This window comes from Tupaia chinensis, unplaced genomic scaffold, assembly GCF_000334495.1.
Source record: "Tupaia chinensis unplaced genomic scaffold, TupChi_1.0 Scaffold000367_1, whole genome shotgun sequence".
NCBI classification, from domain to species: Eukaryota; Metazoa; Chordata; class Mammalia; order Scandentia; family Tupaiidae; genus Tupaia; species Tupaia belangeri.
In genome coordinates this window covers 456318-472655 of record NW_006159864.1, presented here as the reverse complement: position 1 = coordinate 472655, position 16338 = coordinate 456318, and the positions used below count along the sequence as shown (strand labels likewise).

At 40.5% G+C, this 16338-nt stretch overlaps 1 protein-coding gene across 1 annotated transcript; it reads left to right on the top strand.

Annotated features, from left to right (window-relative positions):
- Positions 1-344: 344 nt before the first annotated feature.
- Positions 345-15581, top strand: ANKS4B (ankyrin repeat and sterile alpha motif domain containing 4B). Its single transcript, XM_006153272.3, has 2 exons — positions 345-572; positions 13434-15581. The coding sequence occupies exons 1-2, from the start codon at positions 409-411 to the stop codon at positions 14521-14523; spliced, it is 1254 nt and encodes a 417-aa protein (XP_006153334.1). The 5' UTR covers positions 345-408; the 3' UTR covers positions 14524-15581.
- Positions 15582-16338: the final 757 nt, after the last annotated feature.

Here is a 16338-nt window from a genome sequence, read left to right as displayed (position 1 = left end):
ACCTCTGGTGAGTATTACCTGTCCTCTGACAATTAAAAAACAGTAAGACTTCTCCAACAAACTAAACAAGTTCTGAACATTTCATGATTTTCTACACCCTGAACCAAGATGAGCATTACATTCAGGACTTGTGAATGGGCAGAGACAATGAAACATGCCTCAAAACACTCAAGACGGACACAGCAGGTTTTAATATTCAACGTCATGGTCATTTCAGAAAGGAAGGGTCTAAGTTCAGTGCTGTGATCCTTTCTGGCTGCCTTCCATGGAGGGAGGTTGGGATGAGCTTTGCCCTAGGGTGACTTTCCACCTTGTCACTGATTAACCAGCTCTGTAGGAAGGCTTCTCTGCCAACATCCTGCTCTGCCTGGAGACGGTTATCTGGCCAAGCTTTGGTGAGCAGAAAAAATGTCCACTCGCTACCACCAAGCTGCCAGTGATAGCTACCTGGAACTTCTGAAAGAGGCTACCAAGCGAGATCTGAATCTCTCGGATGAAGATGGCATGACTCCAACCCTCTTGGCAGCCTACCATGGGAACTTGGAAGCCCTAGAGATAATCTGCAGCAGAGGGTAAGTTCAGTCTGATGGTTTCACTTGGAAACTGTGTACAGTTGGATTTTGCAAATGGCAAACAATAGGTAGGGAAGTCAGTGAAAATACTTTTCTCTCTTTCTGGACTGTCTAAATAATTGACTTTTTTTTTTGAGAGAGAGATTTTCAATGTAGGGCGCGTGCGCTCGCCAGACAGACAGAGAGAGACATAGAGACAGAAAGCGAGAAATCACCCCCCGGGGGGATGGTCACGCCGCAATCCCTTCTCCTCCATTCTCCTCTCGGGATCTTGGGCACGCACGCACACGCGCCCGGCGTGAGTTTTAAGCCACCGGGTCTGGGACACGAACCGCGGTCGACTACGTGGGAGTCCAGCGACATAGCCATTACGCTAACTGCTGGTTCCCAATAATTGACTTTTTTGAGAAGGGGGATATTTTGCCTAGAGATGCTATTTTTTTGAATCAAGAACTGGCACCATGGGAGCGACTCACCCCGTAGCCACACATAGAGGAGAAACCATGAACTCTAAGGCGTTATCTGCCTTGGGTGAGTGGCTAGAGAAAGACATTTTAATTGTAAGCCTTTAATTTTTTTTTTCCCATAAAATTTAAACAATTAAAAAAAAAGAAAAGAGGATAGACCCTGTTCAGAGGCAAGCCTCTGGTCTCTGGATCCCACAGGGCCAACCACACAGTCAAAAAGCTTACTCAGTGAGTGTGTATATGTGCCTAAAGTCCCCAAAGAGGGAGATACGGAGGAGCAGGTATTGTGGTATGACTATGCCCCATATGGGTTGTTTTGTTTTTTGCTGGCTATCTCTCTCTTTCTGTCTCTCCCTAGCTAGTGTATGTGCATTCTGCACCCCTTCCCCCAAATCACCATTCTACTTGGTTTTAAGTTGTCAACCCCGGTGAGAACAACTGACGTGCCTTGATTATATTGTATTTTTTCATCTATGCTATTAAAATCCTACAACCTTATATTAACACTCAATTCTGTCGTAAGCTCACAGTTCTTAAGTGAAGTTGCTGGCTTTATAAGACATAGTAGGGACCTTTAACCTCTGTTAACGTTATTACCGCTCAGGTCAGCAGGTACACACATCCAGTGGTGCCCACTCCCTTTACTACAGGAGTTAGCTCACTCTTTTCTTCTGTCTGTCTGTCTGTTACTAGAGGGACTAGACAGTGATGGCAACCATGACCTAAGAAGGGTAGAAAAAGAAAATGTAAAAAAGGAGCCAAGTGAATTCAATACTTATTTACTTAGTGTTCCGTGCCAACCATTTTGCCGCCACTAGGGACATGGTGATCAACAAGAGAAACACGATTCCTGTCATGGCGATCAGGTTTGAGAGAGAAGACCGAAAAAGTCATCTATAATATGTGTTTCAAAAGGGGAAGTAGAGGGTAGCAAATAATGCAGACATTTATCTCAATCTAAAGGGTGAAGAAAAGCTTTCCTAAGGGGAAAGTATTTAAGTGGGATTTAACAGATGAGAAAGAGTTGACCAAGTGAAGATGGAAGGAAGCGTGTTTAAAAGCATCCCTTTTTCTCTGCATTCTTGCTGGCATTTGGTCATTTTTATGTTTTTGATAATAGCTATTTTAACTGAGGCTAGTAGTTTAGATTTGTGTTTCTATAATGATAGTGATGTGGAATTTTTTTTCACATGCTTGTTAGCCATTTGTACATCTTCTTCTGAGAATGGTCCTATGTCCGTTTTTAATTGGGTTATTATTATTTTTTGCAGTTGATTTATTTCAGTTCTTTGTCAATTCTGTTTGTTAATACCTTGCCTGTGACACTATTTTTAATGACTACATGGTATTGTGTTTTCTGGCTTTATTATTTATTTTATTTGATTTTTTAGGTTTTTGCCATAGGGTGTATATACTTGCCAGCAAGAAATAGAGAGAGACAATAAGAGGAAAGTGAAAAATCACCCCTAAAGGGGGTATGCAGTCCCTTCTCCTTCATTCTCCTCCTGGGATTTTGTGCACACACGCACATGTGCCTAGTGTGAGTTCCAGGTCCAGTACTCAAACCACAGTCGGCCATGTGGGAGTCCAGCACCTTAACCACCACACCACTTGCTGGCCCCCATTTATTTTTAAGTGACAAAAAAAATTGTTTATATTCATGGTGTATAACATGATCATTTAAAAGGTGTATACATTCAGGGCTGGCAGGTGGTGTGGTGGTTAAGGGTGGTAGACTCCCACATGGCCAACCGTGGTTAAAGTCCTGGACCTGGTGGCTTGCTTTCTCCCTCTCTCTCATTCTCTCACTCTATCCCTCTCTGGTCAAATAAAAAAAAAGTAAATAAATAAAGTTAAATAAAAAGTTCTTTAAAAAAAGATGTATACATTGTAGAATGGTTAAATTAAGCTAATTAGCATATATTATTTCACATACCTGTGTGGTGAAAACACTGAAAATCCATTACTTTCCAATTATATGCAGATTTTTCAAAAAGTTAATGGAAAATGTGTATTATGAAAACAGCATGGATTTAGAAAATTTTTGTACTAAAATAAACCCCTTCTTTAACCCCATTTTTCCTCAAACTTTTTGAAGACCTTTGCTTTAATACCTTGTTTTTAACTGTAGTTTCCATGTTCTACAATAGCTCTCTTGAACGTAATCCTCTTAACTGATATTTTGTATTTCTTGACCAGTACCTCCCCAATCATTTCCTTCCTCTCAGACTCTAATAGCCTTTATCCTATTCTCTGTTCCCTATGAGTTCAACTTTTTTTAAAAATTAAATTTATTTATTTACATTCAGTCACTGTACATCGTTACAGTATACAAAGTGAGATTTTCCATCAAGAGTACACTGGCTCAATCAAGCACATCAACATACATGTTATCGTCAACAAATAATTTTCCATTTCTTGTTTCCTGTATGTTTTGCTTTTTTCCCCCCATCCTTGATTCCCTATCTCTTACCCTCTGCTGTCTCCCACTCTCCTCCCACACTGTCTCTGGTATCTGTTTGCTTTTTTTAATTTTTCCCCCACACATTTTATTGAGTCACTAAAGATCTTAATTAATCTAAATATTTTCATAGCGATCAGAGGTGATATATACATTTCCATGAATACAAGTCCAACTTTTGGCATAAGCCTCAGTGAGTAGAATGTACATCCTATAAAATAGCACCTACCTGGGGCTATATATCTTACTGCAGGCATCAAATAGGTATTTTTAATGCATTTTTTTTTAATTTCAAGAAAAACAGTTTTAGGGTTTTTTTTTTCTGAAACTTTTTTTTAACTTAATGTGATTTCCCATTACAAATGTGATTTCCCATACAAAATGTGATTTCCCACTCAGAATATACTGCAGAGTGGCTTAATTGTACATATTATTATCAAAAATTTTCCATTTCTAGTTTCTAGAATTTTTTTTACCCCTATTTCTGACCCTCTGTCCTTTCCCACCTTCTTCTCACACTATCTCTGGTGTCTACAATTGTCTTCCATTCCTTTTCCACTCACATTGTATTGATCACACAATTTCTTAAATGATCTAACTACTTTCAATAGCAAGTTCACTTGGTTCTATTAAGAAAACCAGTTTTAACTTAAATCAAAGAAATGCTAAGGAACTTTGCTTAAAGCCAGGAAACAGGTTAAGATTCTATTCTCATGGTAGGTGTGTGAACCTATCCATATCTCAAGGCAGGACACAAATCCTTATAACCAGATAAAAAAGTCTACAAGAAAATCAGCAATATTTTAGTCAAAAGTCATAAAATTATAGTTCATCAATTCAGTCTCATGTACTTTATCTCCTGTTGTGGTTCGATTTTCCTGATTAAATTCTGGGACATAATATTCAACCCCAGATTTGTTCCTACCATTAAGTTAGCCACAGAAGATTCCTCATGGCTCCTGAGTAGTAGTCATTTCAGGGTAAAAGAGAAATGAAGAGTTCCTACTGATAATTCAGCCTCCAGCAAACAAATTAGTGTGGCAGGAGAGGCGAGGACTTTAGCAGAAGACTCCTCATGGCTCCTGCGAAGTAAGAGAGACAATGAATTGCAGAAGAGAAAGGAGAAAGAAGTTGATGAGTTCCATGAGGTGAGGAAATTCTTACAAGATCTAAAAGCGGAATTACATAACTTTAAAAAAGAGTCAAATGGAACTGTTAGAAATGAAGGCTAGAATACAAGAAGTCAAAAGCTCCCTTGAAAGTGTTAAAAGCAGACTAGATCATACAGAAAATAGAATCTCAGGCATAGAAGAGAAAATTGCTGGCCTAGAAAAAATCCATCATGAAGCCTGAGAAAAATGCCCCCAAATTTGAGAATAATGTATGAGAAGTACTAGATACCATCAAACGTCCAAACATCCAGATAACTGGCATTCCAGAAGGCGAAGAGACTCATAAGGGCATTGATAATCTATTCCATAAAATCCTGCAAGAAAACTTTCCAAACCTAGAGAGGCACTGAAAGATCCAGTCACAAGAAATACAAAGGACCTCAAATAGAATCAACCTAAGAAGATCTTCTCCAAGACACATTATAGCCAGGTTGCCCAAACCACAAAGACAAAATACTAAGATTGGCAAGAGAAAAACATCAAGTTACCTACAAAGGATATCTCATCAGGCTAACAGCAGACCTCTCATCAGAAACAATGCGAGCGAGGAAAGAATGGGAAAATATATTCAAAGTGTTGAGAGAAAAGCAATTTCAGCCAAGAATACTGTACCCAGCAAGATTATCTTTCATGTGGGAAGAAATGACAAGAACGTTCTCAGATAAACAAAACTTGAAAGAATTTACCAGCACCAGACCAGATCTCCAAGAAGTTTTCAAGGGTGTGCTATCTCAGGAACATTAAATACAGACACATAAAAATAAGAGTTCAAAAACTAAGAGTTCAACTTTTTTGATCCAGCATATAAATTATATTATTTGGTATTTCTTTATCTGTGCCTGACTGCTTTCATGTGGCATAGTATTCTCCAATTCCATCCCTGTTGTTGCAAATGATAGAATTTCTTTTTTTTTTTTTAGGACTGAAGAGTAGTCTCTCATGTATCTACATTTTCTTTATCCATTCATTTGTTGATGGACACTTAGGTTGAGTCATAATTTATTTGATCAGTTGCCTATTTGTGACATTTAATTTGAATCCAGCCTTTTAACTCTTACAAATAAAGAGGAGATGAACATCATTGCTCATTCATCTTTGCACAAGGGTCTGATATTTCTTTAAGATAAATTCCTAAAGTAGAAGTGTTGATTCAAAGGGGTGCCATGTTTTGAAGGCTTTTGGCACATACCGTGCCTGGAAATTTGAGCCGCTTTCTATTTCCACAGCATTGTTCCTTCCCCCTCACTCCTGCCAAAACTGAGTAGTAATATTCTTTTAAGTCGTTGCCTATCTTATAAGAAGAGAAAAAAAAAAAAGAGTAGTGAATGGTTTTAATTTGCATTTATTTGATTACTAGTGAGTTCAAATACTCCTTTTCATGTAGAAAGCATTTTTTGAAAGAATGATTGTTTTCTGAGAGCAACTTCATGAAAAAACAAATCAACTTCAAAAAGAAAAATTGCAATGGAACAAATGCTCCGGGTAATTCAATTTAAGGAAATGGTCTATTTAGTGGCAAAAATACCAAACCAGCTTTACAAATTACTGGCTATATACATTGATCTACCAAAAATCCAGGGCAAAAACACAGATTATTTAAAAATCTCTTCAACTATTTCTTCTTTGAAAAAAAAAAATAGGAAAAAAAATCAGTACTAGACTGAATGAAACTAGCCCAATGAAACTATAAATATTTTAATGCTGAACTCATATAATCAAACAAGGGAGGCCGGTTTGTGAATACCTGGGAAGGTATATGCAATGGTTCTATGAAGAAATGTGACTGATAGCCCAGTTTAAATTTTATAGCTGTAGCATGCTACTGCTCCTCAATGCTGAAGCCATAATAGAAATCAGGGTTTGGTTCCCAGGTCATCCTGGACATGCCAGGCAGGCACTCAGGCCCGTGATCCTGGCTAGGAAGAAAACTTAGAGAAAGAATTGCAGCATGAGAGTCTGTCGTAGTTACTTGTCTTTCTCACTCTTTCTCTCTGACTCTCTTTCATGAAGGAAAAAAATAAATAAACTAAAAATATATGTAAAATATGACACAAATTCAATTCAGAAGGATGCCGGTGAACTTGTCAGTAGAAAATAGTTTTATTTAGACCGTACATCCAGGGACCAGCAGATGACATAATGGTTACATTGCTGGACTCCCATGTAGTTGACGGGGGTTTGAGTCCTGGACCTGTGGCTTGAAACTCATGCCGGGCACATGTGTGTGACTGCCCAAAATCCTGAGAGAAGGATGGAGTAGAAGGGATTACAGCATGACCATCTTCCCCTGGGGCATGATTTCTTGGTTTCTGTCTCCCTTTTTCTCTGTCTCTCCTGTGAGTGCACATGCCCTATAGCAAAAATCTATAACAAAAGAATAAAATAAAAAATAAATTGTAAATTCATTTGGAAAACTGTAAATAGGATTTTTGTAAGTGGAGGGACCAGCAGATGACATAATGGTTACCTAGCTATCCTCCCATGCAGTGGACCACAGTTCCAGTCCCAGACCCGGTAACTTGAAACTCACGCTAGGTGCAGGGGTGTGCATGCCCAGGATCCTGAGAGGAGAATGGAGAAGAGATTGTGGTGCAGCCATCCCCCTAGGGGGTGATTTCTTGCTTTCTGTCTCTGTCTTTTTCTGTCTGTGCTGGGAGTGCAAGCCCCCTATAGCAAAAATCTCCCTCTCAAAAAAATTTTTTTTTGTTAGTGGAAATATTAGCTTAAATGTAGTAGGGAAACTCAGAGATCACCTTATTGTCTATTTTATCTGTAAATCTGGAATTTTGCATTTGAAATTTTCTCAAAAGTGGACTAAACTTGGGATCCAGCAGTTAGCGTAATGGCTATGTCGCTGGACTCCCACGTAGCCGACCGTGGTTCGAGTCCCAGACCCAGTGGCTTAAACTCACGTCGGACGTGTGTGCATTCATGCCCAAGATCCCGAGAGGAGAACGGAGGAGAAGGGATTGCGGCGTGACTATCCCCCCTGGGGGGTGATTTCTCGCTTTCTGTCTCTCTGTCTCTGTCTGTCTGGCGAGCGCACACACCCTATAGCAAAAAAAAAACCTCTCCAAAAAAAAAGTGGACTAAACTTTGGAGGTCATTTCAGGTTTTCCTCATTGTCTTTCTCCTATATTGGAAATATCACTTTAAATCCTTTGAGATGGGAAAGTCCACTAATAAATGACCTTAAGCATAGACTTCTTTTTTTTTTTTGGAGAGATTTTCAATGTAGGGCGCGTGCGCTCGCCAGACAGACAGAGAGAGACATAGAGACAGAAAGCGAGAAATCACCCCCCAGGGGGGATGGTCACGCCGCAATCCCTTCTCCTCCATTCTCCTCTCGGGATCTTGGGCACGCACGCACACACGCCCGGCGTGAGTTTTAAGCCACCGGGTCCGGGACACGAACCGCGGTCGACTACGTGGGAGTCCAGCGACATAGCCATTACGCTAACTGCTGGTTCCCAAGCATAGACTTCTTAATACTCCTTCATATCTCCAGTACTGCTCACTCTTCCCAAAGTTTTCTTTTTTAACTTACCCAATCCAAGAACTATTTCAGGCCAATTTAATCAGTATGTTTTTGTTAATATTCAAAGTAACATCTTGGATGTTTTACAATCTCTCTTTGATGCCTAGAGTACTTAGAGTCTTGAATGTGGTACATGGCTAAGATAAATACAAAATTAAACCATGCATTTGAGAGTGAGGCACTGCTTTCTCCTAAGATGAACGACTGAGCCAAGTTTGATCCTTTGATCCCAAATAATTAAATCAGGCCAACTGACCAGAGGTTTTTTTTAAACTAACTGTCCAATAAAACTGTGTTATTTCATATTTGCTTTCCTTAGATTCAATTTTGTTTCCTTTCCTTTCCTTCCCTTTCCCATGCCCCCAGTTTCATGTACTCTGGTCGTGCTGATGTATACTCCTGGGTCCCCAAATATGCCACAAAACATCATCCCTTGGTGCATCTGCTCGTGCTGGTCTCTGCTCAGAAGGAGATGGCCAATTGCCAGCTTATGGGCTGCACTAGCCCACAATGTATTTTATTTTGACGTCACTGTATTTTTCTTGTAAATTTGAGTCAAAAATACCATACAAAACTGCAGATTTCTGGCCTTGTTTGAAAAATGGAAGCGCTGACAATCTTATTTCTGCCTTTTTATTTTTTTAAAAAAAGATTTATTTTATTTAACTTTCTTCATTTATTTAAATTTGACCAAAGAGCGGGGGAGAGAGAGAAAGTGAGAAAGCAAGCCACCAGGTCCAGTACCAAGCCGCAGTCAGCCATGTGGGAGTCCAGTGCCCTTATTAACCACCATGCCATCTGCTGGCCCATTTCTGCTTTTATTCAAGGTAGCATCAGCCACAGTTGAGATATCACTGTCCCTTTTAGGTGGAGCATGGCACTTAGCTATGACTTGGTTGAAAGTACAAACCTGGCCCCACTCAGTCATTTGTAAGACCTGCTTGGCTTCTTTGGGTTGAGTTTGAGACTTCTGCCAGGAGATCGAGATGCCACAAAGAGGAAGAAGATACAAGCATTGCCCTCTAAGGCATATCTAATTAGGAAGATAAGGCATAAGTGTTGACAAATTAAATAAGAGTCTAATTGTTTAAAAATATAACAAAAATAACAAGTTATTGTGCTGCAGAAACTTATTAGATAGGCATGAGAAAAAACAATACGCAAAAGTAAGGATTATGACTTTGGAGACAAGGTGAATATGTAATGGTCACCAAATATTCACTATGTGCTATGCCACAATTCATTCCCAGTTTCAGCCAGCCCCAGATGAACAAGGAGGTCCCCAGGCATGAACTGGAAACCTTCCCATGTGGGTCAGCCTCACAGAGCAAGTTTTACTGCTTTGCCACCATCTAGCCCTTCTCTGAATCTTATTTTGCTCTTGTGATAATGGTTTTTACCTTTCATCTCTAAGATGGTTGTTTGTGGAGAGCAGTGAATGTGATGGTGCTTCAGAATCAAAAAGCATGAGCCAGCCAGGGGGTCCCATGGAGGGCTTACAAATCTGATTCATCAAATTATAGGGTACTGGTTGGGTCACATTAAATCGTGCAGCTCTTCTCAGTCTGTAGTGAGCTTATGAATCACTTAGGGATCTTGTTAAATTCTGATTTAATAAACCTGTGCTGGGGCCTAGATTCTGCATATCTAACAAATTCACAGGTATTGCTACTGCTGCTGGTCCCAGACCAAACTTTAATAGCCAGGAACAAACAGGTTACAATGCATTGTCATGTCAATTGTAAGGGTATGGATCTTTTCTTCTGTTTTTGCCCTCTGTTTACCAAAAATGTTAAGAGGCATCCTGGATTCTCTCTCCTGTTCTTCCATGGGGACTGTGTCTTCTTGGAACTCAAGATCTCATAGGAGAAGGGGGGCTGGTAGCTTAGGACAGGAGTCCAGTAGAAACTCAACAGAGAGACAGAGAGAGACAGAGAGAAAGTGAGAAATCATCCCCAGGGGGGATGGCTACACCGCAATCTCTTCTCCAGTCTCCTCTTGGGATTTGGGGCACTCACACACTCATACCCAGTGTGAGTTTAAGCCACTGGGTCCAGGACTTGAACTGCATTATGGCATCTGTTGGTCCTGAGTCTAGTAGACTTTTATTCATGCTACAAATCTTCATTAAGCACAGACCCTGTCCCCATTTCTGTACTAGGTATTGGGGTTCAGGCCTTAATGCATTTAATAATGCTCCCTTGTTTTGTTTTCAACTCTTATAGAATTATTTGGATATATGCTGCTAGATGTATTCTGAGGAATAAATGATGGACTGCCCTTTGTGTAAATAATGATTTATTTACTATTAATGTAGTAGACCCTGTTTACTACCTACTCAATATCAATTCCTCTCTTCTCTCTTGCTGATGGGGGCCTAGTTTTATTGTTATTTATTTTCTCATGTGTGATGCAGGGGAGGGCAGCAGTGGTGTGCTGGAACCAGCTCTCATCAACTCATGCTAAATTTTCAGGGTATTTGAGAATCAAACATATTAATTACTAAAGATAAAATTACATGAACTTATAATTTAATAAATTATACTAAAAAGTAACATTCAAAGCTCATAACCTTGTAATTATTTTACTGTATTTTTAAAGAATTATTTTATTTATTTTTATTTATTTATTTTAATTTGACCAGAGAGGGAATGAGTGAGAGAGAAAGAGAGAAATGAGACAGCAAGCCGCTAGGCCTGGGAGTCAAACCATAGTCAGCTATGTGGGAGTCCAGCACCCCTAACCACCATGCCACTGCTGGTCCCACTACATATTATTCTTCTCCCAAAATCCCAAGAGGAGAATGGAGAAGAAGGAATTGCAGTGTGGACATCCCTCCTAGGGGATGATTTCTCACTTTCTGTCTCTGTCTCTCTGGTGAGTTTCTACTGACCCCACTCTGTCTAGTGATGATGCACTGGTAACCTGAAATTTGCCACAGCGGAAATATTTCAAGGGGACTTCAAAAGTTCATGGAAAAATGGGATTAAAGTATATGAGTTTACTTTAGTACAGAAATTTTTTTTGAAATCCAAACTGGTCCTGTAGTGCAGTGGTTAAGTGCTGGGCAGAGGGGGCCAGATTCCACATGGCTGACCATGATTTGAATGCCAACCCCTGCCCAGGATCCTGATAGGATGGAGAATTGGAAGAAAAAGGATTGTCATATGCCCTATTAGAGAGGGCTTCATCTCTCTCTTTCTCTGTCTCCCTCCCCCCCTCCTCTCTCCCGTGCCTACACACTCTCTGGTATTTTTTTTTAAAGAATGGAAATCCAGGGAACCAGCAGTTAGCGTAATGGCTATGTTGCTGGACTCCCACGTAGTCAACTGCAGTTCGCGTCCCGGACCCGGTGGCTTAGAACTCATGCTGGGCACATGTGTTCGTGCCCAAGATCCCGAGAGGAGAATGGAGGAGAAGGGATTGCAGCGTGACCATCCCCCCTGGGGGGTGATTTCTCGCTTTCTGTCTCTATGTCTGTTTCTGTCTGTCTGGCGAGCGCGCACGCCTTGTAGTGAAAACCTCTCCAAAAAAAAAAAAAAAAAGGAAATCCATGAATAACTTCTCTTTTGTTTTTGTAGAAGTTTTTGTCTTAGGGTGCGTGTGCTCACCCAAAAGAAAGATAAACAGAGACAGGGAGAGAGAAAGTGAGAAATCACCCTCCGGAGGGATGGCTATGCAATAATCCATTCTCCCCTGGAGAATGTGCACATGTGACCGGTATAAATTTCAAACCATTGGATCCAGGACTCAAACCACAGTTGGCCATGTGGGAGTCCAGCAACATAACCGCTACACCATCTGCTGGCCCCCAAATTCATGAATTTTTTTTGTTTCATAGTACAAATTTTCCATGAACTTTTTGAAGACTTTAAAAAAAATTTTTTAACATTTATTTTTACGTTTTCCCACACACATTTACTTTACATATCAAAAAATGTTTGCTCATATGTCATAGTTCTTGACAGCTAATAAACAACTTTCAAAATTTCAAGAAACTGAATTTAAAGATAAATATAAAGATATTTATTATAATTTTGTTTGTGGCTCTATAACAGAGACAGTATGGTTTTAAATATTTTTTAGATGGGACCAGCATTTGGCGTAATGGCTATGTTGCTGGACTCCCATGTAGTCTACCGTGGTTCTAGTCCTGGACCTGGTGGCTTAGACTCATGCCAGGCGCGTGTACGTGCATGCCCAAGATCCCAAGAGGAAAATGGAGGAGAAGGAATTGTGGTGTGGCCATCCCCTCCCTTGGGGGGGGTGATTTCTCACTTTCTGTCTCTCTGCCTCTCTCTGTCCTTCTGGTGAACATGTACACCCTATAGCAAAAACCTCTCCAAATAAATAAATAAATATTTTTGAGAAAATATTTACATGTCAACTACTCAGACTGTTGAAAATCAAATACCCAACACACAATTCACACATGAACCTTCTCAATTCGGCCCTGCCTACCAAGTATTCTGTAATGTATCATCTGCTAGCAAAGATCAGTCTCTTTTTCTCTCTTCAAAGTCTTCCTCAAGATAAACCTCTGGTTGTGGCTGCTCTTTTGCAATCTCTACTGATTACAATGCAGGGCTGGAAAAGTCCAGGTTATTTTACAGTACAAATTATTTCATATTCTCTAATCCTCTCTGCCAGGCAGAACTGTTCATGGAGCCTAGCCATCTTTCCAAGAGCTTCCATTGGCTTATTTGAGATTTACCTTTGCTTCATAGTTTTCTGGTTTAATCTTCAGAAGATCTTTCATTCATCACAGAAAATGGTCCATATTGTACACCAGGGCTTTAACAACACCTCCCCCACCCTGGATGAGCCAGTTATTAAACATTTACCAGCACACCATGGGGTAACCCTACCTATAGCTTCAGAAGGAAATTCTAATCAATCTAAGTTAAACATGGTACTACATTGAGCATGGTACTACATTGAGCATATAACCCAATTCTGGCCAATGAGACATGAAACTTGTTCTCTAGACATTTTCTTAGAAGGCTTCCTTCTAAAAAGGAAACTCAGGGAAGGTATGAGCTGTTTCTGTTTCTGGCCAGGTAGTATCCTAGAGGTGACCTATCTAGACTTACAGTTGCTATCTCCTATCAAAGCAGGCTAAACATGCGTGTATTAACCTGCGTTTTGTTCTTTATTTTTATTTTTTAGACTTTGTGTTCAGAGGAAAAATTCAACATGTATTTTTTATATTTTCTCTTTTAGAGGGGACCCTGATAGATGTGACATCTGGGGAAATACTCCCCTACATTATGCAGCCTCCAATGGCCATGCCCACTGTGTCTCATTTCTGGTCAACTTTGGTGCCAATATCTTTGCCCTGGACAACGACTTACAGACTCCACTGGACGCTGCTGCCAGCAGGGAACAGAATGATTGTGTTGCTCTCCTGGATAAGGCTGCCACTGCCCAGAACATCATGAATCCTAAGAAGGTCGCCAGGCTGAAGGAGCAGGCCCAGAAGAATGCCAGGAGGCAAATCAAAGAGTGTGAAAGGCTCCAGGAGAAACATCACAATAAGATGGCCCGTACCTACAACCAGGAGGAATCTGGGACTCTTTCTTCTGCCAAGGGCACCTTCTCTAAGTCATCCTTTTCAAACGCTTCTGCTTCTGGCACATTTGGGTCACTGTCTAAAGGCATTAAAGACACGTTCAAGCTAAAATTCAAGAAGAACAAAGATACCGCAGGGAACATAGAGAAGGAAGGCAGAAGTGGACAGAGGAATGTGATGGAAGTATTCAGAGAGGAGGAGGAAGACTCATTCTCGGAGGACTTTAAGGAGAAGCTCCAGTTCTCAGCAGAGGAGGATGGTAGTGTGCAACATGAATCCATTCTCAACCGTCCAGGTCTAGGAAATATTGTTTTTAGAAAGAACAGAATACTGAGTCCTGAAGAAATCTCAGACAGACAGAGGGAGCTGGGATTTAGAATGCCTAGTGAATGGCTTCAGAGACAAGGAGCTGCAGAGGCTGAAGAAGCTGAGGCTGATGAAGAGGGAGAGGAAAACGGTCTTAAAGGTGATATGCCTTGGGATGAGGATGAAGTGGAATGGGAGGAAGATGCGGTTGATGCTACTCCCCTGGAAGTGTTCTTGCAGTCCCAGCACCTAGACGAATTCCTTCCCATTTTCATAAGAGAGCAGATTGATCTGGAAGCTCTGTTGCTTTGCTCTGATGAGGACCTTCAGAGCATACAAATGCAGCTGGGTCCCAGGAAGAAAGTTCTCAGTGCCATAAACAGAAGGAAGCAGGTGCTGCAACAGCCCGGGCATCTGGTTGACACCAGCCTCTGATGGAGAGCGTTGAGTCAACAGGGTATGCCCGTAGCCTCAGGTGATGCTGTAGCACTCTGGGGGCACTCCTGGCAACACTCCTTCTCTACACAGCGCCAGACCCTCAGAAATAGTTTCTAGGGTTTTGGAGATGCCCACTTAAGATTGGGCAAACTCAACTCTGGAAAATATAAGAGGACTTCAGAAAAGTTCATGGAAACATAACATTTATGTAGGAGTTAATTTTGGTACCAAAAAAAAAATCCCCTTTGCTCTGTGAATAATTTTCCCATGATACATATTTTCCATGAGCTTTTTGAAGACCTCTCCTGATACATACTCTAAGGAGACCTCTGCACAGGAAGATGGGATTTTCTTTCAATTATCCATTTGACATTTTTGAATAAAGAACTGGCCAAATGGATGACTTAAAGAGGAAATAAATTTTACTTTTCTAACCCTGGACTTAAGTTTTAATCTAGTACACTAGCCTGCTGCTTCCCTTTCTGATCCACATACCCTAGGGATTCTGTTTTGTTTTTAGTACTATGATGTTGTTTGTTGGTGGACACTGACATTCCCCATTGACTTGAAGCTCAGTGCCCAATTTAAATGCATCTAACCTTTAATGATGTTTACAGCTCTGTGGCAATGGGTCTATAATACTGCTTCCTGAGAACAGAGACCAGGTAGGAAGAGCGAAGTAATAAGAGTAATGAATGGAATTGTGTCCCACTTCCAGCCCTACCTCTACCTCCAAATTTATATGTTGGATATCTAACCCCCACAGTGACTGTATTTGGAGGCTAGGCCTTGCATGAGGTATTTAGGGTTAAGTGAGGTCATAGGATGGGGCCCTAATCCCATTATGATTTGTATTCTTACAAGAAGAGACAACAAGCATGGATGCCCAGAGAAAAGGCCATGTGAGGACACAGAAGGTGCTGTCTGCAAGGAAGGAAAGGTCTCAGGGGAAACAAAACCTGCCAACATCTTGGACTTCCAGCCTCCAGATCTGTGAAGGAAATACATTTCTGTTGTTTAATGTTACTCAGTCAATAGCATTGTTATGGTAGCCCCAGCAGAATAACATAGCACCTAAGCAAGAGGTTAGAGGAGAGGAAGAAAGCTACAGAAAAAGAGGCTCGCCTATTTAATGATTTTTCTAAGGGCAAACACCTGCTAAAACTTGAAAAAGAAATCTAGGTTCTTTGGAGGGAAGATTTTATTGTAAATTATACATTTTATGTGCTCATTAAGTACATACATATCTTTTATTTACTGTTGTCTATCATCATTGCTGTGTGTCTGAGAACTTATTGGTTTCATAGTACAAACTGGCTATCTTGCTGCTGCTATTTTTTGGAAGAAGAATCCCAAATTCAAACTGAAACCCTACTGATTAGCTAACCTTCTTTGAGTCTTTATAGCTAGACTTATATCCAATGGGAATAGCTGTTTAACTTCAGCTTGCTTTTTGATTCACATCTGTTTGGGTTATTTCAAGAGGCACCACTGAGGATATCAGCTTAGGGAGGAGACAGATGGTCAAATCTGATGAACAATTGGCTCATTCTTCCCCAGTGAATAGATTCAGAGAGCTTGTCAGTCATTAAATAAATATGTTGCATGGAAAGAAAAATTATGTTTACAAATACTGTATTTTGTTCTGGAATAAACTGAAGTTTTACTTGCCCCCCTCAATAATGCACACAAATTCAGTTGGCATATAGAAGGCACTCAGAAAAATTGTAGTCTGAACCTGCCTATATTACATTTCATTACTGTTGATATCAAGGTCTCTTCTTCACACATTTCCCAGAATCTCCCCAAGAC

Bases quoted from the DNA above. Each gene is read 5' to 3' on its own strand.
- ANKS4B (XM_006153272.3), top strand. From the start codon at position 409: ATGTCCACTCGCTACCACCAAGCTGCCAGTGATAGCTACCTGGAACTT. The intron at 573-13,433 runs GTAAGTTCAGTC...TTTCTCTTTTAG, and splicing joins GAGATAATCTGCAGCAGAGG to AGGGGACCCTGATAGATGTG.